The sequence below is a fragment of the Dipodomys merriami genome, unplaced genomic scaffold, assembly GCF_024711535.1.
Source record: "Dipodomys merriami isolate MVZ:Mamm:240054 unplaced genomic scaffold, mDipMer1.0.p SCAF_6, whole genome shotgun sequence".
NCBI classification, from domain to species: Eukaryota; Metazoa; Chordata; class Mammalia; order Rodentia; family Heteromyidae; genus Dipodomys; species Dipodomys merriami.
The window spans coordinates 20,857,683-20,884,295 of NW_027206179.1; the positions used below are offsets into that span (position 1 = coordinate 20,857,683).

Sequence of the window (26,613 nt, forward strand, 5' to 3'; positions counted from 1 at the left end):
GTGTTTTGTAACCATAATGAAGGACATGGAAACTTGAGACCTGGTGTAGGTATTAAAAATTATCCAAGGGGGAGGGAGGAGGATGGGGGATGGGAAGGGATGGGAAGGGGAAACAAAGGAGGAGGCAACCATGCTTGATAAGAAATGTACTCATTACTTTGCCCATGTAATTGTAACTCCTCTGTACGGTATTTTCACAATAAAAAAAAAAAAAGAAAATTCCTATTTCAAATACTTCGAAAAAAAATTACTATGGGGCTGGGAATGTGGCTTAGTGGTAGAGTGCCTAGCATGCATGAGGCTCTGGGTTCTATTCCTCAGTACCACATACACAGAAAAACCCGCAAGTGGCACTGTGGCTCAAGGGGTAGAGTGCTAGCCTTGAGCAAAAGAAGCTCAGGGGCAGTACCCAAGCCCTGAGTTTAAGCCCCAGGACTGGCCAAAAAAAAGAATTATTATGAAAATAACTCTTACTCCTTAAAAAATGATCACTGGCTTGAACTCAACTGAGACAAAAAAAAAAAATCTGAAGGCAGTATCTCTACCTCAACTGCCAGAATCTTGTGAACTCAGAACCCACAAAATAAAGCCTTTTACTGATTGTCCTTCAAGATTTCAAGCCTACATCAGTCTTCATCAGTCTGTACTGTAGTCTAGAGTCTGAAGTACCTATGGCTTCCTGAAGCAAAATACTTCTCTCTTTCTGTTAAATCACAGTTATCCTTTCTTCTAAATCAAACTAAAAATACAACCCTGAGCTTTCCAGGACTATTCCACACTGCAGTAGTTAGTTCCAATTTCATTTCTCCCCTATTTGAGGGACTAACACACATTTGTGTCTTATGGTATTAGTGCGCGCGTGCGTGCATGTGTGCGTGCGTGCGTGCGTGCGTGTGTGTGTGTGTGTATGTGTGTGTGTGTGTTTGTAGAATTTCCAGGGAAGAATGAAAATTCTTCAGCTCTTGTAGTAGTTCTTATGAACCCTTGACACCTTGAAGACACAGGTGCCATGATGTAGTATTCAGCCAGATGAACTAGATTAATCCCAGAAACTAAAGGGCCCTTTCAAATCCCCTGAAGATAGTTTTTATTTTCTTATAATTTGGGAATCAAACCAGGGTCTTGCACATACTAGGCAAGGATTATTATCACTGAGCTACCTTCTCAATCCCCAGGAGTAACTTTTAAAAGAATACCAGTGTCCAAACCCCAGACCAGGCTCTTTAACTCAGCTGGTCTAATGTGACTTTCTAGGTTCTTCCATATATATGTATATGTATATATAGCTTCCAGATATTGTATGTAGCTTTTTTAAGTTTCTCTAGAACTCTAATGTGTAGCTAGGGCATTATATAACCCAACAGAGCACCAAAGCTATACTCTGTTCTGACAGAAAAGAATGTCATGAATAAATAATTCAAAGAACTTCACTGGAATTTGGTGAAGCCAACCTAAGCAATGGCACTATTTACATTTTATGAACAGTTCATTATTAAAATGGCTAATCAAAAACCTTAACAAAGAAGTGGCAGATTACATACTGTATAAGATGTATTAACACTCCAATTCACAAGTAAGAACTCAACACCAGAATTTTCAATAAGCTTTTCTACTTGGTTTAATTACCACCATAAAAGTAATCATTAATCAATGTGACATCAGTCATCAGTGTGTTATGGCTGAAAGAGTTTTACATTATCTAATCAAATATTCCAAATGGAGACAAGTATTTGGAGACCTTGAATATGCAGAATAAACCTAAAAGATTTAACATTGTCTAAAAATTCTTTTGAAATCATACAATGTATTTCCATCAAGTAAAAAATAAAACTGAAACAGATGTGTGTTCAATAAAATACTGTGTGGACTTAGGGTATGCTAGTGGTACATTGCTTGCCTAGCACACATGGAGCCCTAGGCTCAATCCCCAACACTGCCAAAATACAGAAAGAAATATTGCAATTTCTTCATTATAAAATCTGCTTTGCTGAAACAAGAATATGTCCATATTAACAATACTACTAAAAAATTATTTTTACATATTTGGGTACTGTGAAGGACTAATACATAACAAGAAGAAAAAGCAAATCTAAGGGGGAAAATAATCCCTTCTCCCAGAGGCCAATGGAGCAGTGCTTACCTGGAAATCGTTCTTGACAGCATGGAGGTCATACACAAAAAACTTCTGACAGTGAGGCAGCAAGAGGGCAAGCACTAGGGACAGGGCACCGGGGACCAGCAAAAGACTCTTTGACAAAGGTGCCTTGTCTGAAAGGAAAGGAAACACATTCAGGATGATTGTTTTGTTTTGTTTTTTTTTTAAAGCATATGGGTGAAAAAGAATTTTTTTTTTTTCGGTCAGTTGTGGGGCTCAAACTCGGCCTGAGAAACTGTCCCTGAGCTTTTTTGATCAAGGCTAGCACCACTTCCTGTTTTCTGGTGGCTAATTGAAGATAAAAGTCTCACTCTCCTGCCCAGGCTGGCTTCGAAAGGTGATCCTCAGATCTCAGCCTTCTGAGTAGCTAGGATTATACTGGCACGGGTGAAAACTGACTTCTTGAACCAGAATAAAGACAAAGCTCATAAGCTCCAACTTTTAGTTCTTACTAAAACATGTGCCTGCAGAATTAAGTGATCAAGAGACACAGGAAAACAAATGGAATTCTCTGGGAGGGCTTCACTGGAAATGTGAACACCTCCACAGAACACCTTCAAGAAAATGGTTACTAAAACGTGAAGCAAAGTTTCTTCCAGCAGACTGAGCACTTAGCTCCTGGGTCTGTAGCATACTCACACACATAAATATATTTGTTTTATAAGAAATTAAATGAGGTTATCATTGCCAACTGCAGTGATATTTTAAGATTTTCTGCCATGAATGTGAGAGGAGTCTGAGTAAGGTTTTTCATAATAGTTAATGGAACCTCAGCCTTTGCTTTAATACAGACACTGGGATTCTAATCGCATGTTATAGCAGCAATATATAAGCAATATAAGATTAATACTAGTCATTGTGATGGAAAGGATTAAGATACACAAGATGAAGTGATGCTGACAAAAATGTTTACATTAGCCGGGCACAGTGTCTCACACCATGCTACTCAGGAGGCTAAGCTCTGAGAATTGAGGTTCAAAGCCAGCTGGGGCGGGAAAGTCTGAGATTCTTATCGCCAATAAACCACCAGAAAACGGAAGTGGTGCTGTGGCTCAAGTGGTAGAGCATTAACCTTGAGCTGAAGACCTGAGGGACAGTGCTCAGGCCCACGATTCAAGCCCCACAACTGACAAATAAATAAATAAATCTTTACATTATGGACTCTCAGATTTCATGATACTTTAGCCAAACTCAGAAACATATCGGGCACTCGTAAGATTTAAAAAAGAATACTCATGGGCTGGGAATGTGACTTAGTGGTAGAGTGCTTACCTAACATGCATGAAGCCCTGGGTTCAATTCCTCAAGTACCATATAAGCAGAAAAAGCTGGAAGTGGTGCTGTGACTCAAGTGGTAGAGTGCTAGCCCCGAAGCTCAGGGACAGTGCCCAGGCCTTAAGTTCAAGCCCCAGGACTGGCCAAAAAAAAAAAAAAAAGGAATACTCATATCATAAAGTTATACAATAAAAAAAAGCAAGGACAATTTAAACTAGTCTTTTACAAAGATATAAACCACTTTAATCCTGAAGGCCTTTTTTAAAAAAAATAAATTACAGTGCACTAAATATTAAACTATTTTCATTTCCTTATGCACATCTAGCTATACATTATACTGGATTTGTTTTTTCAATTAAAAAACATTATTTTACTGAATGCTAGTGGCTTAGGCCTGTAAGCCTAGCTAATGAGGAGGCTGAGATATGAAGATCAAGGTTCAATGCCAACCCAAGCAGTAAACTCATAAGACTCTTATTTCTGATTAATCACCAAAAAACTGGAAATGGAACTGTGGCTCAAATGGTAGAGTGCTAGCCCTGAGCACAAAAGCACTTAGGCTAAGTTCAAGTCCCAGGACCAGCACAAGAAGCAAAACAAAAACGTTGTTTTGACAAAATATTCCATAGGTCATGGAGCAATCAAATGTTTCCCATAATAAAAATAGCCAGTTTCAGTTTATATAATTGCCATGTGTCTGCATTACCTTGCAAGGCAAAACTGCACATGCGTATGAATCTTTATCAACAGCCTCCCCCAACTTGTCACCTCCAAGGAAGAATTACAAGCCCTGGCCTTCTTCCCAGGACTCCATAGTCTGGGCCTATCTGCTTGTCCAGCACGACCACCCACTGTTCTACTCCATGGGTCCTCAACTGTAACCAAAGTTCTCATCTTAGCATCTCTTCAACAGTTTTTTTTTTTTTTCCAAAAGCACTGAAACAAACAAGTTTCCCAAATACCACCCAGGCCCAGGCTTTCCCAGCAAACATACTTTTGTATTTCCACTTTCCTCCACCAGCCTAAGTGAATCATGTTGGCCACAAGACCTCACTTTGTGCCTCAGTTCCCACACTCTGCTTTAACAGTCAGGGCTCCATTCAGTTTTGCTTTTCCAGTGACATGAAAGGTAGGGAGGCCAAATACCTCATGCTTTGCTAGAGCTGCCATGAGCAGAGAACAGCTCCTTATACAGAGGAACACTCAGCTCACCAGTAGGCAAGACCTCAGAGAAACAACCCTGAGGGGACAATCTCAGATTCTGCATCTTATTAAGAAGAAATTCCCTAGGGATAGACTTACCAGTTACAGTTGCTACTGTGGTTACTGCACTTGTGTAAGCATACAAAAATAACATAGCTATTTCCTCCCTGGTAAGGTCCTGCAAACATCTAAACTGGAACCCCAATAAGAGGTGGCTGCATACTCTTCTCATCAAAGATTCTCTGATCTAACCCTTAGTAGTTAGTGCATCCACAGTGTGTATGTGGAAGCACCATGATTGTGCATGTGACGACCTATATTCAATTCTGAGCAATGGAAGCTTCAGTTTTCTTCACATATATGTATTTATTCCATATGACTCATTAATTCCATTCATGGGCATAGACCCATGATCTGGAAAGAGATGGCCAAACAAAGATCTGTATACAAATGTTCAAAGCAGTATTATCATGACAAGCAAAAGCAACCCAATGGCTACCAACAAATGAATTGATAAACAAAATGTGGTATATTCACACAACCGAGTATTATTCAGCCATAGAAAAAGTAGATCTCAAAAACTATGCTAAGTGAAAGCCAGACCCAAAAAGTCACATAATGCATGACTGGGTTTATATGAAATGTCCAAAATATAAGAGTATGTAGAAAGAAAGCAGATGAGTGGGCATCAGAGAGAGAGGAGGAGGAGGGAATGAGGAGCAAGTGCATAATGGGACTAGGTTTCTTTGTGGGATAATGAAATGTTCTGGAATTACATGGAGTTGATCTTTCTTACTAACAATATAAATGTGCTAGAAGCCATCAGGTGCTCATTTCAAACTCATTAAAATGATGAGTTTTAAGTTATATGAATTTTATCTTAATAAAAATGTGATTGCTTGAGCCCTGAAGACACTAACCACAGGTTTTGCAAAGCTTAGCCATGTGGGCTGCTACAGCAAGATGCAGCCTAGCTAAACACTAATTGGGGAAGCAGCAACCAGCACCTCTGCCTGCCCAAAGTCTGCCATATAAAAATACATGTCAAAAAAAAAACCCAGTGTGGTTCACACTGTTAAGAAGCGGGGGCCATCATATCCTACCACAAGATTGGGTTCCCATTTCTGACTATTTAACTACTTGGTAAGCTTCTCAGGGTTCCCATAAGAATTGATAGTGAGATGTTTTGATATTTCATAAAGTTAACTATTTTAAAAGCTTTTCATCAAAAAGAGGCTGTGTACCCTCTCAGGAAAATGTGCCCTTCACACTGGAACAGAGCTTACAGTCAGCCTGCCATTGAAGGGATGGACTCTTGGAAAAAAAGATCTACTCACAAACAAGGACGCTCATGCTAAGTGCTTAAAACCCAGTCATTTAATACTATTGACTGACCAAGCAAGGACCAGAAAGTTCACCACCATGGCCTCCTGTGGAGGGAAAAAAAAGGACTCCAAAAGGAAGTCAGGGAACAAAATGAAGTATGCCAAGACCGAAAGCAATGATGCAAGCAAGAGTCAAGAAAGAGCAGTAGCTGAGAGTGAACTTACGGTAGTAAAAATATCAAAAGAAATTAAAAGTCCCTGTAGCAACAGAGGCTTTCTGACCTTGACGTCTATTTTTTTTTCATTGAAGTTCATTATGTGCCCAATTCCACAATAAATGTACAACCATACTATTAATATAGCTATTGGTTTTCTTTTTTCTTTTTTTTTGTCTTTTCTTTTTTGGTACAGGGGGATCAAACCCAGGATGCTGCATTTGCTAGGCAAGTGTGTTGCCGCTGAGCTACACCTCAGCCCAGCTATTGGTTTTCTATAGAAAAGCAACTTACAAGTTTTATAGAGTCTAGCCATTACAGAGAAGACTAAAAGCATACACCGCACATACTTAACACATGAAAAAAATTAGACCACAGAAGAGGTGCACTTGTTCCTGTTATAATTTTTCATTTCCATAGTGGAGACTACTGACTGTGCCAAAAAATAATAAATCAAAAATGGACTTTTAGCTGGGCACTGATGCCTCATACTTAAAATCCTAGATATTCAGGAGGTTGAGATTGGAGGGTCATAGTTCAAAGCTAGCCCTGGCAAAAAGCCAGAAGTGAAGGTTCAAGTGGTAGAGTGCTTGTCTTGAACAGAAAAAGCCAAGTGAGAGCATATGGCTCTAAGTTCAAGCCCAGGCACCAGCACAAAACAAGCAGATTTTCCCCCCTTATTTAAAATTATAAAGGTAACCAAGTTGTAGTCAAACCATAACTAAAAGATGAATGGCTAACAAAGAAAAAAAGTTCATTTTCCCAGGTATTCAAAGAAATGTGGATGAAGATAAGGACATGACAGTTCTTAATCTTTCTGTAGACAGAAATTTTAAATAATCATTCAACTTACAAGTTCGGTTAGGAACTGCTGCAAAGCATAAAATAACACATCCTTTCTGGTAAGATTCCACAAGAATTTCACAGTTATAATTCTTTGATCCATAATTCCAAGTGTGTGATTATTGTTAACATTATGCCCACCTTTGGTCCTCAGCTCTACCCATACCAGAGCTCCTCCCTGCCCTGGAGTTCCCACCCTACAGCTGGCCACTCCTTCTCTCCACCCAGACCCACCTGAGCACCCACCTACCTCCCTTCCTGTCCCCAGATCCTCCAGCTACCTGAATAAGGACAGGTACCACATGCTCCCTCTCCTGGGAAATATGGCCTCTCTAATAAACCTATATAATCTTTCTTTTTGGTCGATCGTGGGGCTTGAACTCTGGGCTTGGACGCTATCCCTACACTCTTCAGCTCAAGGCAAGTGTTCTACCACTTGAGCCACAGCGCCACTTCCGGTTTTCTGGTGGTTTATTGGAGGTAAGATTCTCATGGACTTTCCTGCCTGGGCTGGCTTTGAACCGTGATACTCAGATCTCAGCCTCCTGAGTAGCTAGGATTACAGGCATGTGCCACCGGTGCCCAGCTTATAATAAACTTTTTTATGTGCCTGCTTGCCTCTGGGTGGTCCCCTGGGATGGATGTGAAGGATTCTTTCAATTATTTCTTGAGAAGGAAGTCAGATGTGATCATGAGCTGAGGATGCAGTGCTGAGGCAGAGCACTTGCCTGGCATGTGAGGACTTGGGTTCAACCCCTACCATAGCAAAGTAAGAAAAAGGTTTCTATGTGATAATAACTTAGATGTTCAACTCAACATGAGAACACTCCAGTATGTTAATATATATAATCACTAAAAGTCAAGATTTTGAACATCTAATACAAGGTTGAAACAATGTACTATCTACATCTAAATGCCATTTCTCTATGAAGACTAAAACACACATAGAAATGTGCACATACCTAGAAGAAGAAAGGCTCATGCACATGGAACCCTAGAAGAATAGGCACGGAACTATTACTGTGGTTATTTGGGTGGGAGAGTAACTACTGTTTTCTATGGTATATATTGGTTAATTTTAATTTTTTTCAACAGCATGTTTCTGTTTTATAAGACAACAATATTGACTGGGCGCCTGGTGACTCACATCTGTAATCCTAACTACACAGGAGGCTGAGGTCTGAGGGTCGTGGTTTTCAGCCAGCCAGGGCAGAAAAGTCCCATGAGACTCTTACCTTCAATTAACCACTGAAAAACCGGAAGTGGAAAGTGGCATTGAGGCTCAAAGTGGTAGAGTGCTAACCTGAGCAAAAAGAGCTAAGGGACAGTGCCCAGGACCTGAATTCAAGCCCCACAACTGGCAAAAAAAAAAAAAAAAAAAAAAGAAAAAAAGAAAAAGACAACAATATTAAGCTAGCTTTGAATAGTGTCAATGCAATAATGTGGGTAAATTCATTTACAATGGTAAACTGAAAAAAATAAAAATATAAAATTGGCCCCAGTTTTTATTTATAAAAAAAGTTTACATAACATGTGTGGAAATAATAATGAAATTCCCCCATTATAACTAACACAACCTAATAAAAATGCTAAAATGTTTATATACTCATGCAAGTGAAAAAAAAACAATAGCAGTACATAAATACAGATTAATAGAATTTTGCTTATTTATATTCTATCCACAATAGGTTTTAGAAATATTGTTAGTAATGTTAAAAAAAACTTTTGTTGTTGTTTTAGGATTTTGAAGTGCCTTTGATGCATACATTGGCATTGTCAATCATTAACAATTCAGCCAATGGCATTCCTGACCTATATGGCTACAAATATTAGTATCAGTTCTTTCCAAAGTGACATACTCCGCTGAAGTGACTAAACTGACCTGGCACTAGAAACCAGTGGAAAATAATGGCAATATGACTTACAAAGTCTCCGGAACTTCTAGGGAAAGAACTGCAATTTACAGGAGGATTACATTTATAAATTCTCACTTATGCTCATAATTTAAATGGGATTTAACACTTCAAGACCTCTTCGAGTCCTGTTTCACATAGCATATTTCAAAAATGCTGGAGTAAATTATCAAGTTATATGTACTTAAATCCTATAGAAATGCATTTTAAAGCAGCTTTACAGTTAGATTTCACTTTCATCACTAAAAGTGATACTGAGACAAGTTGAGAGTAGAGAAAGTTGAATAAGGAATATATAATTTGATAAAGGAAGATAATGGAGGAAAGGAACACATATACAAATGAAAATATAGAGAATCAACTATCACAAAAAAAATCTAAATTAGGACATAAATATCTCTATTACTAAAAGCAAACTAGATCTGGATCCTGATGTAGGAAGATACAGAATGGTAGACTGAAAAGACAGGAACACAGCAAAACCACAGTAAATAATTACAGCTCAAGGAAGGAAAGTCATTTGCTTCAAGGCCCTGAGTTCAAAGTCAAATACACCAGAGAAGAAGATAAAAAAGGAGGAGGAAGAGGAGAGAAGAATGAAGGAGGAGGAAGAAGAGGGAAGAAGGAAGAAGGAGGAAGGAGAAGGAAGGAGAAGGAAGAGGAAGAGGAGGAGGAGGGCCACTGCCAAGACACAATAATGATCCAGTGAGTGGGACCCAGCTGTACTGCTAATGTGAGCTAGTATCTCTATCATTAGCCTATGAGGACCCCAGCTGTCAGGAGAGATAGATGAGAATACACAAAATGTGTGTGTTGGTCCTGGGGCCTGAACTCAGGGCCTAATGCTCTTGCTCAGCTTTCTTGCTGATGGCTGAGACTCTTGTCATTTGAGCCATGCCTCCACAATCTCACATTTTGCTGGTTTACTGGAGATAGAATCTCTGACGTTACTGCTGGAGCTGGCTTTGAAAAGCAACCCTCCAAATCTCAGCCTTCTGAGATGCTAGGATTATAGGAATGAGCCACCAGTGAGTGTCCAGCAAGGATAACCTTTACAATGCAGACAGCAGTTGTGTGCAACATAGAATATGGCCACCTGCCTGGTTTGGATTATAGTCCTGCTCCTTACTATGTAACTTAGGAAAGACATTTAAATGCCTGCCTTTCACTTCCTTATCTGCAAACTGCAGACAGTAATTGTACCTAACTCACAGGTTGGGCACACAGTATTTTATAAGTAAGCCTAATAGTAGTTCACTATTGACTGAAAGATCAATTACATAAAGATATGCAGAACTCCCACTTAGATTCTGACTCTTTTTCCAGATATTTGGCTAAGTGTTCTACTAACACAAGTTCTACTGCCATTGCCATTTTTCCATTAAAAAGACTAAATTTATTTCCCTTTATTTATGCCATTTTCCACTTAAGGGACTAAATAAACCATTAATGTGACATGCTATGTTAATAGATAATGTGGAAAGAGTACAGACTTTAGAGGCCGGCAAAACTGGGTCAAATCTCAGTTCAGCTCTACCACATACAGCTACAAGATCCTGAACAGGTCATTTTCTGAGCCTCAATATACTCTTTGGTGTGTGGAATGGGGCAGGGTGGAGGAGAGGGGGAGAAGAGAACCACAATATCTATCCTCATAGGACAGCTGTGGAAATTAAATGTAATTAACGTAAGTAAGGCAATCTTTCCTCCCTCACATGGCTGGTGCAGTTTTAAATTAGCACCCTTTGGGGTTAGAATTTGACAGTATTTATCAAAACACAATGCAGCTTATTTAACATTCTTTCACTTCTAGGATTGTCTGAAAAACTAAGATGCTACCTCCATTACTATAAAGAAAAAAAAAAAAGAGAGAGAAGAAAAATCTAATTTAAGGGGGAAATAAACAATCCTAAAACAAGAACAGCATACTAGGGAAATGCTGATGAAGGATTCTGTTGATGAAATAAAAGCAAGTAACAAAATAATACTTGAGTGTGATTTAAGTTTATTTTTAGTTATTTATTTGGCTATTTGAAAAAAAATGTTTATTAACTTTTACACTGGAAAAACAGAATAAACACCCAAAATGTCAACAAGTACTATTTATTTCTTCCTAGCAGTTTTCTACATTTCAGAAGTTTCTTTGCTGAACATATGCTCACTTTACAGTAACATAACAATTAGTTTGAAACAAGAACATAAATGTTTATGAAAAGAAAGGATTAAGAAAATTAACTGAAATGCTAACAGCGACTGTCTCAATTTTCCAAATGTTCCCATTAAATGGTTAATCTCACTTTCACAATGAAAAAAATAAGCTTAAGCTTAAGCTTGTCCTATCCTCATTAATGTTTATCTTTCCCTCTTAGCAAAAATGGATCCATAAACAATGTATTTCTTGGGAGTTTTAGAAATATAATCTCAAACAATTTCAGTAGTTTGTTTGCATGTATATGAAAATAAAACAAGGAAATCTAGCTGGGCGCCAGTGGCTCACGCCTGTAATCCCAGCTACTGAGGAGGCTGACATCAGAGGATCACAGTTCAAAGCCAGCCTGAGCAGGAAAGTCCATGAAACTCTTATCTCCAATAAATCACCAGAAAACCGAAGTGGCACAGTGGTTCTAGTGGTAGAGCACTAGCCTTGAGCTGAAGAGCTGAGGGACAGCATCCAGGCCCAGAGTTCAAGCCCCATAACTGACAAAAAATAAAAAACGAGGAAATCTGCTGAAGTTTCAGCTGCTGAAGAAGAGGGAAGGGGAGAAATGCAGAGTGATACAGTATGTGATTTGTCGTAATGCATTTGTACATGTGTAGAAATGTCACAATGAACACCCACTGGTATGACTAATATATGTTTTAAAAAAATGCAACAGCTAAGTGCCAACCTCTAGGAGTAGTTGTGCAGGATTTAGGCAATCCAGGCCTGTTTAGAGCTGAAGTGTATAAATTCATCCTTAAAAGGCCAGCTATACTCTATCCCACAAAAAAGAAATCCAACAAAATGGAAAAGTAGAGGCTTGACTAATGTGTTAAAATACAAGGGTTGCTGACTTGTATTTTGGAGATTCCATACCAAGATGCACAATTTACAAAGGTTTCCAACAAGTCCAAACTGGGAGAAAGGAAGAAAAAGGCTAGCCTTTGAATGATGGCTGAACTGTTGATTAGTATACTAAACTGGATACTTTTTAATTTATAAACTGAGCCTCTGTTTCATGCTTCCTAATACTAAGATTACCACCACTGGAATGTACATTTGGCCTTTTAATTACTACTAAATCCTGGGAATTCAGAAAAATTGCTGGTCTACAGGAATGCCCATAAATATCTGTTGACTCTACGAACTGAAGAGTGAAGGGACAAGGCCTGATAACCTTTCATATAGGCATAACACTTTCCCATACATCTTAAAGGGATGTGAGAGATCAACATGAAGAGTTACTCAGACCATTTCCTGCATTACATATCTAACTCACTGAATACACATTTTAGAAAGACAACATTAGTAAGAACACAGTTTGGTTCCTCATAAGAGCAAGAAAAGAGGAGCAGCAGTGGCAAATGAGGAGGAATCGACTTGAGCATTATGTGAGGACAGAGAATTCAGGTTCCCAAGGCAGAATCTTCAGCTAAAATGAAAGCAGCAAAGTGTACTCATTACCTTGCTCATGTAACTGTAACCCTCTGTATAGTATTTTTACAATAAAAAATTAAAAAACAAAAAACCAAGGTGAGGAGCTGGGCATAGGTGGCTCATGCCTGTAATCCTAGCTACACAGGAGGCTGAGATCTGAGGACTGCAGGTCAAATCCAGGCTGGGCAGAAAAGTCCGTGAGATTCTTATCTACAATAAACCATCAGAAATCTAGAAGTGGTGCTGTGGCTCAAGCGGTAGAGCTCTTGCCTTGAGCTGAAGAGCACAGGGACAGTGCCCAGGCTCAGAGTTCAAGTCCCGTGACCAACCAAAAAAAAAAAAAAAAAAAAAAAAAATAGGGGCTGGGAAGGTGGCTGAGTGGTAAAGGGCTTGCCTTGCATGCATGAGACCTGGGTTTGATTCCTCAGCACCACATAAGCAGAAAAAGCCAGAAATGGCAGTGTGACTCAAGTGGTAGAGCACTAGCCTTGAGCTGAAGAGCTGAGGGACAGCGCCCAGGACCAGAGTTCAGGCCCCAAGAACAATAAACAAATAAATAAATAAAAAAGTAAAAGAAAAGAAGCTTTTTTGCCTTGAGTAAACTAAGAAGGTGCTAAATTATTTCTGTCTGCTGAATTAAAAGATTAAAAATGATTTCTATTTGGACTTATATTTCTGTACATATATCACTTTATAGGACCACCAATGCCAAAACACATTAGAATTTTTTAAAAGAAAATTCAAAGTTCCAACCGTTCAAAACAACCATTGATGTAATGGATGTAGTTAAAAGCCTAGGTGTAAGTAGAAAAAAAATCCACTGGGACATGACAAATTATACAATTCGTTAAGCATTCACATAGCATGAGACCAAAGGAGGGTATTTCTTAGAAGAAGATCACAAAGTGCAATATGTATGTACATCTGATCATATAAAATAATATTTATCAAAATGAACTCCAGGAAATGGAAACAAGAGGGTTCTTTTTTCTTGTTGCTGTTTTTGTTTTCTTTCCCATTGTTCATTTATCTGTCTTTGGGAAGGTAAGGTGTCACAGAAATGGAGGGACCAAGAGTGAACAAATGCAGCAGTGGTACTAGACACTATATTGAAAATGAACTGTACAACTTGTGCATGGGGATGGAAGAGAAAAAGTGGGAGATAGAGAGGAAAGAGGTGACATTGTTCAAAAGAAATGTACTCCTTATCTGACTTATGTATCTGTAGCCCCTCTGTACATCATCTTTACAATAACAATAAAAATGCATGAAAAGAGTGAAAAAAATAAAATGAAAGCAGCAGGCTACAAAAGCCCTCCAATGTCCATCTGTCCAGTGAAATATGTCCAGACCACAGGTGACACCATCGGATCATGTGCTTACCACAACTCACTAATAGTATCTCACTAAAGCTCCCAAACAAATGTTTTGAATCAAGTCAGAATTTCACTCCGAAAATTCTCATTCAGCTGAACACTGTATTTCTCATTTTAAATTGATACATTTGCATTGGTGCCACTGTGGTGCCATTTTGAGAGAGAATTGAGAGAGAATTTGAGAGTAGGACACATTGGATATTGACAGGCATCTGAGATTTCAAGAATCTGAATACAGCTGTGTCCCACTCTGATTTATCTGGCCTTCTAACCACACAGGAAGACTTCCAGTCTATCTCTACTTCACTGATATACTCCTGGCCTCGAAGAAAGTAGGGTTTCCCCTAAGTTCTTAGGGGAAACTGCTCTCCTAAAGAAACAACCCATTAATGCCAAATGTAGCATACGCTGAAAGTATGATACTAAAAGCAGATGTGGTCAGGAGATATCAAAAGAGCCAAGGAAGAAGAAGTGTGAGAAAGTGGGACTCAGGGAGTAAGGAATTTAGAAAGGAGTGTCCACAAAGTGAAACTCAATAAGATGAGGACTAACAGTTATTCGATTTACAAGTGACGTCACTTTATCCAGAGCATTTTCAGCACTGTAATGGGGCAGAGGCCAGCTACCGTGAACCAGGAATAAAGTATTGTCACAGCAGGTGTCATCACAGCAGAAAATAATCAATTACAGAGGCTAAAGAGTGAAGGAGACAGGGGAGTGGAGGCAAGGGAGAATAAGTGAATACTGTCTTTTCACAAACAGAGTGAAATAGCCCAGGAACATATGTTTACAGTGAAGAGGGAGAGTCCAATTGGAGTGGGGAAGACATGGTTTCTCCAATAGAAAATCCCATCTCTTCCTACTTCGCTGTCTCCTCTTCTCTGCCTGTCCCATAAACAATGAAATGGCCTACAAAAAGACTGTGTCTGCAGCCTTCTAAGTCTATTCCTCCTGAAGTCCTCACTCACTGGAATTCTAACCTCCCTGGCTTCTTCCCACTCCTCAGCTTGCTTTCCTTTTTTACATGTTAAAGTGAACTGCATGCTGGTTGCTTATGCACCTGAAATCTGGAGAACTGCAGTTCAAAGTCAGCCCTAACAGGAAAGTCTGAGAGACTCCATCTCCAAATAACAAGCAAAACATCAGGCTTGAGACATAGCTCAGGTTTTAGAATGCTAATCATGAACAAGCAACCAATCAAGAGAGTATGGGCACTGAGTTCACACTCTTAAAAAATAAGTCTGTCCCCAGTTCTTATCACACCTTCCACAGTCATGTGATAATTTTCACTATACATTTTCAGAATTACCCAATCAAAGAATCTCCTAATTTTTTACTTCTTGCCTCTTTGCCAGGTCCAGCCCAACTCTATCCCTCAGAAAAGCCTTATCCCCACTATTTCACCTGACAAATTCTTCCTCTTCAAATACCATCTGCACTGGAAAGTCTTCTTTAATAATTGTGCCTCACTCTACCACCTTACTCATGCAATAAACCTTACTATAGCAATTCTTTTTTTCCCTATAGACTCTGACTTCCTCAAGAAACATACCTGCAATACATTAAACATGTAATTCTGATTTACTGAGAGCATCATTACACAGTGAATATATACTATAAAGGGAGTAATGGGAACACCTATTAATAAATATAATAAATGACATATGTATTATTCAGCACAGAGTTGAATGACAGGATTGATCTATAAGTAAGAATCTAAATTACATCATGGACAGTACATATAAAAGGACATTTATATGTACTTTTACCCAGTCATAACCACATGATGGTTCAGAGAAATGGTTACAACTCTCCTGGCCCTGGTTTACTGCCCTGGCAACATGTCTTCAATAGAACCCTAAAAACACCCTTCTGCACCTTCTGCAGTTTTTGTGATGGCTGTCCAACTAACTGACACAGTTGGCTCCTTCAGCTCAAATATTACCTTTCCGAACATCTTCCTTGAGCTTGTGTAGTAAAGCAGCACTTCACCATAACTTCAATCTGTCATGACTCAGAACATGTGTCACTACATGACAACAGTTAATATATTTTATATCAGTCTCCCTCACCTTAATTACCACTTTATTTTCTGTTCATGACCATGCTTGTGTGTCTTATATGGGTACTCAACAGACATCTGTTAAATGAATAAATGAATGAGGGAATGAGAAAGAAAAGGAAGTTTAACCCCAAAACACCATTATCTACTAGCAACAAAATGTGGAATATATGCAGGTACAGACAACAGAATTTATTTCTACCTACAAACTGTTATTCTCTACCTGTGAGGGCTGGAATAGGCATGTGCATTATCCTTCTTCAGGATACTTACTCAGGGGTAGAACTCAACTTACCAAAGTGCCAGGTAATTTCTTATTGAAAAGAAATAATTTCCCTATCAATGGGGGGGAAATGTTAAGGTAGGATAGCCACTAACAAGCAGACTTGCCAAATGACCAGACCTAGCAAAATAAGCCTGAATTCCACGTAAGCACCATAAACGCTGAAACCAAGACATGCCCAGGACTGCATTCCCAGCACCTAGCACAGTTCACAGCCCCACTGCACATGTGCCAAATGTTCCTTAAATGAGCACACTAAGCATGGTCTTATGAGGAAGATTTACTGGAATGTATTTTGTCTATAAATAATGACTAATAGAGTACCAACTAATACCTTTCTCTGAACTTTTCCTTTTTAAGTGTATTTTGGTCAGCTAGGACAGGCCAGAATGTACAAAGTACAATGAAAAGTGAAGAACTGCACTGTTTTGTATACACTCATCTATTTGTGATTCCCTCAGCCATAAGATGAAACCGAAGAGTAGTTGAGAAAGGACTGATTTGCTATAGTTGCAATGGACTGGGGGGCCAATGCATGACAGATCACCTAAACGAAATTAACAAGAGAACACATAAATATTAAACCTATTTCAAACCCTGAGAAGTTGAGAAGTGAGGAAGTTAAAACGCATGCCTGTGACTCTGACATTGACAGGAGAATTTACTATTTGAAAATCACAGGTGTTTCTATATTGGGCAACATTAACTTCAAGTGTAGAGATGGGATTACCAACCTGGATCGGCAAAATTGCAAAATTACAGATGTTCAGGGAGTTCAAAGACAGGGCACAGTACCTAATTTTGGTACTGTTTGCTCATTAATCATTATACAGCACACTTTGCAGAGAGCTGACACTATGCAGTGGAGGAAAGTTGCTTAAGAGCAACTCTGGAAAGGCTGTGAACACTTCTCAGCCCACTACTTGGGGATCTCCGGCCCAGGGACTTCCTAACTTGCCTCCACTTTTAAGAACTTACTTTACAGTCAGTCAGTTTGTCTTAAAACTCTTCAGGAAGACCGGGGGAGGTGGGGGGAGCAGCAAGAGCAGGTCCTAAAGGTGAAATTTACGTGTGTGTGTGTGTGTGTGTGTGTGTGTGTGTGTGTTTCCACAAACAGATGAATGGACAAGGTGACTGGGAAAGGGAAGGGCTCCCAGCGCCGCCACCTCCGGGTCAGCCTGGCACCCGCGCCGCCAAGGGCATGGGGCCGGGACACAGGGGCAGCAGCCTGAATCTAACCGCCCAGCCCACCTGAAGCAGCCGCCGGAGCCGCTGCACGCCGCGGCTTGGCAGGGTTCGGCGAAGGGGCGGCGTGGTGACGGGGCTCGGTGCCCACTCGTCCCTCCAGGCCGAGCTGGGGCAATGCCCGCTGGACCCCCAAGGGCATGAACTACCAAGGTTCGGACGCGGAAGGGTGGAGGGCTGACCCCCAACCTCCTGCAAATCAGGGTCCCTCCGGCCCCCAGTCTCCTCAAAGAGGCGCCCAGGGTCCAGGCACGAGGCAGCCAGGATGGCGGGGGCCGGTACTCACAAAGCCCGCTGGAGCCGGTGCTGGTGAACATGGTCCCGTCGGCCCGGAGCCCCGGTGGGGGGCAGGGGGAGGGGAAGCGGAGGTGGAGAACCCCGGCGGCCGCGCAAGCGCAGTCCCGGCGGGGCCCCGCAAGTCCGCTGGCGCGACGCACTCCGGGACTGCCCACCGGAAGGCGCATGCGCGGCCTGTGGGGCGCCCGCCCTTCCTGCCGGGAGGGGAAGTGCGTCCGCGGCGGGCGATTCCGCCCTCCCAGGCCTTTCGACAGCTTCGGCGGAAGGTCCTGCTGCTCAGGGCCCTTCTGATGGCTCCTGGCGCCGTTTGGGAAAGGATTAGGGTAGCGCGGAAGGAACGGAGTACACCTCCGTCCTCAAGTGCCCAGCACCACACTCACGCTCAGTGGAACTGCAGGAGTCGAGGATTCTTCTGGAATACCGGTGCGGGCTCTCCTCGCGACCTCTGACCTCGCCCCGGGCGGGACGCCTGGCGCGTTCCACGCCCGTTCCTGACTTCCGGTCAGGCACGAAGTCTCTCCTGAGGACTGCCCGCGACGGTGAGGCCCGCGTCGGTTCCAGCGACCCCAGGCCCCGGTGGGCATCCTAAAAGCTGCCCGTGTTAATCGCTTTTTAAAACACTTCACAGTGGGGCTGGGAAGGTGGCTCAGTGGTAGAGCGCTTGCCTCGCATGCCTGAGGCCCTGGGTTCGATTCCTCAGCACCACATAAGCAGAAAAAGCCGGAAGTAGCGCTGTGGCTCAAGTGGTAGAGCGCTAGCCTTGAGCTGAAGAGCTGAGGGACAGCGTCTAGGAGTTCAGGCCTCACGACTGGACCCAAAAAACAAAACTCTTCACAGGATGGAGTTACTGTTGGATCAAGTCCGTATTTTTCAAATGAGGTTGAGCCTGGAATGTTTTCCATGACGCTTTCCTTAAAAGTAAAGTGTTTCTGAACCGGGCCCCCGTGGCTCACGCCTGTAATCCTAGCTACTCAGGAGGCTGAGATCTGAGGATCGCGGGTCAAAGTCATCCCAGGCCCGAAAGACCGTGAGATTCCTATCTCCAATAAACCACTAGAAAAACCCGAAGTGGCACTGTGGCTCAAGTGGTAGAGCGCTCGCCTTGAGCTGAAGAGCTGAGGGACAGCGCCCAGGCCCAGAGTTCGAGCCCCATGACGGACAAAAAAAAGAAAAAAGTTTCTGGGGCTGAGGGAAAGTAGCACAGTATTAGGGTTTGATCTCAAGGCTTATGCAGTTGCCAGGCAACTGCCAGGCACTTGGGCCATTTTTCACACACACACACACACACACCTCTTTTTTTTTTCCTTTGGTGCCAGTCCTGGGGCTTGAACCCTGGGCCTGAGCGCTTTTTTGCACAAGGCTATCGCTCTACCACTAGAGCCACAGCTTCATTTCCTGCTTTTGGGTGGTTATTCAGAGATGAGTCTCATGGACTTTTCCACCCGGTCGGCCTTCGGATCACAGGCCTCAGATCTCAACCTCCTGAGTAGCCAGGATTACAGGAATGAGTAATTTCCTCTGGTTACTTTTGAAAGAGGGCTTCCCTCCCTAGCTGGGATGACATGCATGCGTCAAGCTCAGCGTTCTCCTTTGCCTTTGGGTGTCACTGTTCTCCCAGGCCCACCTGACTCCAGCTGCAGCCTCTTGTATTGCTGAGATGGCAGATGCTGCCTCACTTCTTTGTGTTGAGATTGGGGGTCTTGTGAACTTTTTTGTCCCTCTGGCCTCATTCCAGCTTCTGGGATGACAGGTGGAATAATCACTTCGCTCAGCTCTTGTTTGAGATGGTGTCTTGAAAACTTTTTGTTGTGGCTAGCCATAAGTAGCTAGGGTTACAGTGTGAGCCACCAGTACCAGGTCTAAATATTTTTAAAGAGTACATACAGTAAGGGAAATGGCCCCAAATCAAGTGAACAGACTGCAAAACTATGCCATGTTTTCTAAAGTGAAAAAGAGAACCACTTCAAGAGTTTATAAATTCCTGCCTTTGTGCTAAACATGGGATTAATGAAGCAATAAAATACAACATGCCCTAAAGAGATTCCATTGATTATATCTAGGAGATAAATTACAGGCAATTTTTAAATTACTTCTAGACTGTATTTGTAACTTAAAATCTTGAGATGCATTTTACATTTATTTTTAGATTAATGCTATTGAGTTATTTTGCAAAAAAAAAAAAAAATCAAAAACTTAAAGGTGTCTTATGTCTACAGTAGCAGCAAACCTGTAACATGGCAGTGGTTCTCAAAGTGTGTGGAAAGACCCATGACCCTTCAGGGTGGACCAGAAGTAATGCTGTAACACTATTTCTCTTTTCCCACTCTTATTCACTCAAGCATATGTAGTGGAGTTTTCCATTGTACAGTTGGAAAAAATGCATAACTATAACCTGTGTTTTCCAGTTGACTAGTTCCTCATGAAGTCATATAGTAACAATTTTAACTGCAATAAATGTTAGTGTACATAGCACAAAAAGTTCATTGGTACAGTGTCAAATGCTTGATTACAACAAATTTAGAGAAACCACCACTTAATGTGGCAGTGTAATCTGAAAAGGCTATTAAATGCTTGCTCTTCTAATTACATACATCCTTGAGATAAGCTTTGTTTTATATACTTTAGCAAAAACAATAGATCACAAACTAAAAGCAGAAGTGCATAGGAAGTACCAGCCAACTTCTGTTAAGATTTATGTACATTTGCCAAAATGCGTAAGGAAGCTCTTCTTTCTCGTATTTTTTTTCTTAAAGCAGTATAGCATCTAGTTGAATGTTAGAATGCATCTATAGTACAGCTTTGTTCTAATCCATATAATTAAATCCATAATGATTAAATGAACTTAAAGATTGGCAAAGATAGACACTTTGAAGATTTATGAAAAGCTTGAAAATGATAGTATGTCCCAGGAATTTGTTTTGGAATGTCACCTGATATAAGTTCTATTTCTTAGAAAGTAACAAAGTAACAATTTGCAAAAATCTAAATTATGGAAGGATTAGTATTATATGCTACCTACGAGGTTGTTAATGATAATAAATGTAAATCCTTTCATTCTATTGAACAATGATAAGTGTAGATGGACCTGCATGACACAGGTAAAAAATAATTAACTGTAGCCGGGCGCTGGTGGCTCACGCCTGTAATCCTAGCTACTCAGGAGGCTGAGATCTGAGGATCGAGGTTCAAAGCCAGCCCGGGCAGGAGAGACCGTGAGACTCCTATCTCCAATAAACCACCAGAAAACCGGAAGTGGCACTGTAGCTCAAGTGGTAGAGCGCTTGCCTTGAGCTGAAGAGCTGAGGGACAGCGCCCAGGCCCAGAGTTCAAGTCCCATGACCGACAAAAAAAAAAAAAATAATTAACTGTGAAATGATCTGCAGTCAGAATTTTTGTTGCAAATGAATACAGGTTTGTATGATAATAAAGTTTGGCTCCCTGTGAATGCATGATTCATAGAGCATGAAAACATTGACTGGAAAATTTATTTTCAGAGGTAAAGACAATAGATACTAAGATTTGAAAATTATTGCACAGGAAAACTTTTTTTTCTTTTCCAACATCATTGTGCAATAGTTGGAGTAGGGAGTATTGTCAGCTGACAAATGATGTATTAGCTAACATGTACAGGGAATGTTTTCTTAATTTTTATTAAGTAATTTGTACAAAGAAGTTACAATTCCATATTCAGGTCATGAGCACAATGCATCTTGATCAATGCCACCCCTCCATTGTTAGGAAATGTTATTAAGATTAAAGTTTGATACACAAAAAGATTATTTTATCTAACTGTAAAAGTTGGGAATCAGATAAGACTTCCATTCAACTGCCTTTAAAAATAGGAGGGGCAGTGTTTATTATGGTATTCTAGCTGCACATTGAAAAGGATTTCAGTTCAGGGAACAATCACTCCAAAAGTAACAAAATATAACAGGACACTTGGCATTCCTTTTAACAGAATTAGGACCTTATTAAGTTTCATTAATGAAAGTAAAATGTTGCATGTCATTGCCTTCATTTAGGGTCTGTCTACAGACTCAGACAATGTTGGAAATACTAACAGTTCATCTGAGAAGCAGTCCTAGTGATTGACCAGTGGCAGGGTGGAGAAGAATGAAAGTTCATAGAAACAAATTATACAAATTTACCCTGGGTATGGAGGTGCAAGCCTGTAGTCCCGGCACTGGAGGGACTAAAGAAGGAGGATCTTGAGTTCCAGGCCAGCTTGGGCTACATAAGTAAGACCCTGTCTCACAAACACCACCCTAGCACTAGTGGACAACTGGGGCCTAATCCCTCTGAGAAATCTTGGGAGCAAGGTCATTGAGTAACCAGCAGTGGACAAGGGAACTAGGGTTATTTACCCACTGACTCCATCAGTCACTGAGGTTACTCCAGTAGCAGAGGCCTTCCCCCGACATGTAGCCTGGCACATGAGTAACCAGAGAGGCTCCAGTGGCAGGGCAAGTCCATTGCTAAGAGCTTCAGTAGGAAAGATTGCCCAGGTACAGCAAAGGCTCAGAGACAGGGCAGGATACCAAAAGAATCTCCTGCGCTGTCCTGCCTAGGCCTTTCTCAGATGTTGTGAAGGGGCTGGTGGGAGTAGTCTGACTCCCTACCTCCTACCTGCCTGCAGTACTGACCTTAGAAGCCCACCACACCTTTTTTTTTCTGGAGCCTTTTCTCTTTTCCATTTCATCTGTTTCCTACCACATTGCAAAGGATGTGGTCTGAACAGTCTTTTCAACTTCTAGAGATAGAACAGGTACCTCATATGTAGTGGGATTTCAGAAGAGGGTATGTTTTGTGTGAAACTTTTCACTACCCCTTCAAAATGCAGGGAAACATACAGAGCCCTCACAATTATGAGACTGCCATTACTTCCTTGTCTTTCACACTCGGCCTACTCAGGGTTGGAGGCTAAGTTTTCTTTCTCACATCACATGCAAGCATATCTGACCTTTTGACTCAAGATGTTCTCATTCATCCTACCTTTTTTTTTTTCTTGCTCTGCATCATACCATAGATCTTCCATCTTTCTATTCACTGTGGGCACCAAGATTTCCGATATTCTTACATGTCATACATAAGCGAAACTATAGGTGGGTTTGGGCATTGTCTCCTACTCTTATTACATCCCAACACCTACCAATAAAAAGATATGTCATTTTGCTACAAATTCTTTTTCCTTTGTTTCTTCTTTTTAATGAAATAAGGGTATTACATAGATTATTAAAATTACAACATATTTTCTTTGGGTTTCATTTAAGATAGTAAAAGAAAACTTATAGGATAGGTGCCATGGCTCAAGACTGTTACTCTACCTACTTTGTAGGAAAAGGTCAGCAGGATCAAGGTTCAAAGCCAGCCTGGGCATAAAAGTTCATGAAGCTCCATGTCAACCAAGTGGCTGGGTGTGAGGACATGTACCTGCCATTCCCAGAGACACTAGGAAGCACAAGCAAAAGCACTGCAACTCAGACCCTATATTGAAAATAGCCAATGCAAAAAGGGGCTTGAGGCATGGGCCAAGTAAGTGATAGAATACCTGCTTTGAAAGCTTGAGGCCCTGAGTTAAATCCCCAGCACCACATAAAAGGAAAAAATACAGAATATTTGTTACAAAAGTTTCCTAGAATTGAAAAGAGTAAACTTATATGCATGCCACTTATGGCATACTATGTATGCAATTGGGTTTGGAACAACCTAATGTGAAATAAAGAAAAAATATATAGATGTTCGTTGAAATTTTAAATTAGGTCTATAAGACTTTTTTACACTTTAATTTTAGGTATATGACTTGTAAATAGGGGATATATAAGCTTTTAATTTTCTCAGTCTACATATTTATCCATAATTCATAGGGCTAACTATGGTTTAGAGCATTTATATTTATCCACAAATAGGATTGTTCTCTTCCTCATCCATGTTTTCTTTCCCAAGCATGATTTTAATCTAGTAGGGGAGATCTTGCTCATCAATATTTCTTAGGTTTCAAAAAATAAGCTAAAAATAAAGTCCTTAAACTGACCAGTGTATTCTAGTTAATTTTGTTTATTGATATTAGCTTATCTATTAATTTTTTATGATAGCTAAACTCAGCCCTCAATTTCATCTACACCTTTAATTCTCTTAGTATGAGTTGATATCCCCTCAAAAAACATATTCTAGGATGGCAGGAAGTGATCATATTTGGAAATAGGATGTAGTTAAGATGAGGTCAGACTGGAGGAGTGTGGGTCTCCAACCTAATAGGACTGGTGTTCTCAATCTAATAGGACTGGTGTTTTCAGAAGAAGAGAAAGTGAGGCAGACCCACATGAAGGCCATAGGTGACAGGCAGAGATCTGAGTGTTTCTGCTGCAGGCCAAGAATTTCAAGAATTGTAGACCACAAGTAGAAGCTAAGAAAAGGTAAGCAAAGACTCACCCTTGCAGGTTTCAGAGGAAATATAGCCCTGTCAACACCTTGATTTTAGACATTGAGCCTCCAAATTATGAAAATTCTACTATGTTTAAGTCACCAAGTTTATGGTACTTTTTATGACACTCTTTGTAAACTAACAGGTTTCTCTATATTTTTAAATGTATAATTCCATCTGTATTTTATGTGTTTTCCCATTCTCACTTGATTTTTCTTTTTCAGTGCTTAGATGGGACTCAAAGCCTTGAAGTGCTCTACTACTTGAGCCATACCCTTGCTTTTAGTTTATTTTCAGATAGGGTCTTGTCCTTTCACCCAGATCAGCCTCAGACCTTGATCCTCTACCTCTACCTCCCAAGTAGCTGAGATTTCAAATATGTACCTCCACACTTGGCCTTGCCCCTTAAATTCTTATCTAGGTAAAAATTTTCCAAGACTTTCCTTCTGCCTGGCATCTATAAGCCACAGATTACTATATACTTATCAGCAATCGCTTTGTCCAGGAGGTGACACTGTGCTCCATCTCATATATTATGCTTTTGATGATAAGACCATGGACCAAAAAAATTAACACGGGTAAAAACCTTTCTAATGGTTCTGTGCTTTCAAATTTCTTACTGTGTAAAGTTATTCTCCACACACCCTAACCATGATGGTGCATTTCATAGGTTGACTCTGCTAGACCAAAAATACTACTCAGGTTTCTGCTAAACACATTTGGATGTTTCTGTGAAGGTATTTATAGATAAGACTCGCTTTTAAAAAGTAGTCTTTGAGTAGAGAAAATTACCCTATATAATATGGATGAGTGTTGCCCAATTAGTTGAAGAACTTTAAGGAAAAAGTCTGAAATTTCTTAAGGAAAAAGGAATTCTGTTTCTAGATTGCCTTTGGATTCTACCTGCATCATCAGCTCTTCTCTGAGATTCTAACCTGCTTCTGTAGCCTGCTGTGTGTCTATATTTTGAGTTTTTGTCCACAATTCTTAGCCTCTAGCTCCCATAGCCATTGTTGTGTCCTGAATGCATAGAATAACAAAGTTAAGGTGTTTGGCCTTTTATCTCCATTCCTGAGGCAGCTTCAGAATACTTTCAGAGTGATAAAGATGAAAAGCATTCTTTGGTATAATGTTGGGTCTCTTCGGGTCTCCCAAACAGCCTCAGAAAGTGAACTGCCTCTCTCTGGCCTCTGCTGCCCTCTTTTCTCCTACTCTTTTTCCCCCCCAAGGGCAAGCAGAATACAACATTAAAATATCTCTTCCTGCAAGTAGATCATAGAGCCAGAAACAGACTTTATTCCTCACCTCTGTCTTGGAGCTGGCTGTAAAGAAATCCTCTGCTAGTACATCCTCTACTCTTCTTTCAGAGGAGTTGTGCTCACCCACACCCAGGCCACCATATAAAGAGGCCCAGAAGATCAAAGCAAACAGGCTTGGCTGGGTTCCCCCACTCAGCTTACTGGGATCAATTGTAACCTTCTCTCCAGTCACATTTCTGTATAGCTGTCCATGTTTCAAGTCTCCATAAAATCCTCAAGAGTCAAGGTTTCCAGAGCTCCCAGGCAGTTCAACATGTGGAAGCCACAAGAAGATGAGCAACAGCTCTTCCACTTGCCAGGAAGGAGGTGCATGCCAACCCCACAAGAATGGAGTTGGGCTGTGCTCAGGACCCTTCTCAACAGCACTCCTTACTCAGGACCCTTCAAACTACTGTGACTTATGTTCTGTGTGAATTGCTTAATAAAGGACTGCTTTTGTACTCCCACAATCATCTAAATAAAACCTGCTCATTGTTGGTCATCGCCCTGCCCATGGCGCTGTGTCTCCCTGACCTTATTCCCTTTCAGTTCCTTGGTACAATGGTCTTGACCAAACCTGTTCCTCCAGCCAGATTGTGTCTCAAACACCCCGTCCCTCTGACTCATAGGAGTTTTTAAATACATTTCAATCTTCTCCAGACTAAATATATCTGTAGCTTTTCAACCCTTTGGTCATGTCCATTTTTATTTTGACTCTTCTCCAATTTTTTTTATTTTCTCTCTCTCTGTCTCTCTCTGTCTCTCTGTCTCTCTGTCTCTCTGTCTGTCTCTCCTCTCCCTCCCCCCCCCCCTCTCTCTTTCTCTGTGTTTGGGTTTGAATTTTGAATTCATGGTCTCACACTTGCTAGACTGATGTTCTCCACTTAAGCCATACCTCTAGCCCTGTTTTTCCATGGCTTTTGTTTTTAGAGATGGCCTTACTTTCTGCCTGGGAGACCTTCCCTCTGTGGAGATGAGTTTGGCAGACTTTTCTGTCCCAGCTGGTCTAAATCCTGGTCCTTTGAATCTCCACCTTCCATGTAACTTTGGATGACTGGCATGAGC

At 40.8% G+C, this 26,613-nt stretch overlaps 1 protein-coding gene and 1 long non-coding RNA gene across 2 annotated transcripts in view; one reads left to right on the forward strand and one right to left on the reverse strand.

Annotated features, from left to right (window-relative positions):
- Ubac2 (UBA domain containing 2) overlaps positions 1-18,011 on the reverse strand; it is a 131,340-nt gene extending 113,329 nt beyond the window's left edge. The window contains exons 1-2 of the mRNA XM_070002689.1: positions 17,819-18,011; positions 2,141-2,268 (exon numbers count right to left, since the gene is read on the reverse strand). Coding sequence (XP_069858790.1) covers positions 2,141-2,268; positions 17,819-17,996 — 306 coding nt within the window. The 5' untranslated portion in view covers positions 17,997-18,011. The remainder of the gene's footprint in view (positions 1-2,140; positions 2,269-17,818) is intronic.
- A 14-nt stretch (positions 18,012-18,025) lies between these two features.
- On the forward strand, positions 18,026-26,113 carry LOC138814003 (uncharacterized). Its single transcript, XR_011367886.1, has 3 exons — positions 18,026-18,368; positions 24,108-24,242; positions 25,738-26,113. It is a non-coding gene; the product is annotated as an uncharacterized lncRNA (long non-coding RNA).
- Positions 26,114-26,613: the final 500 nt, after the last annotated feature.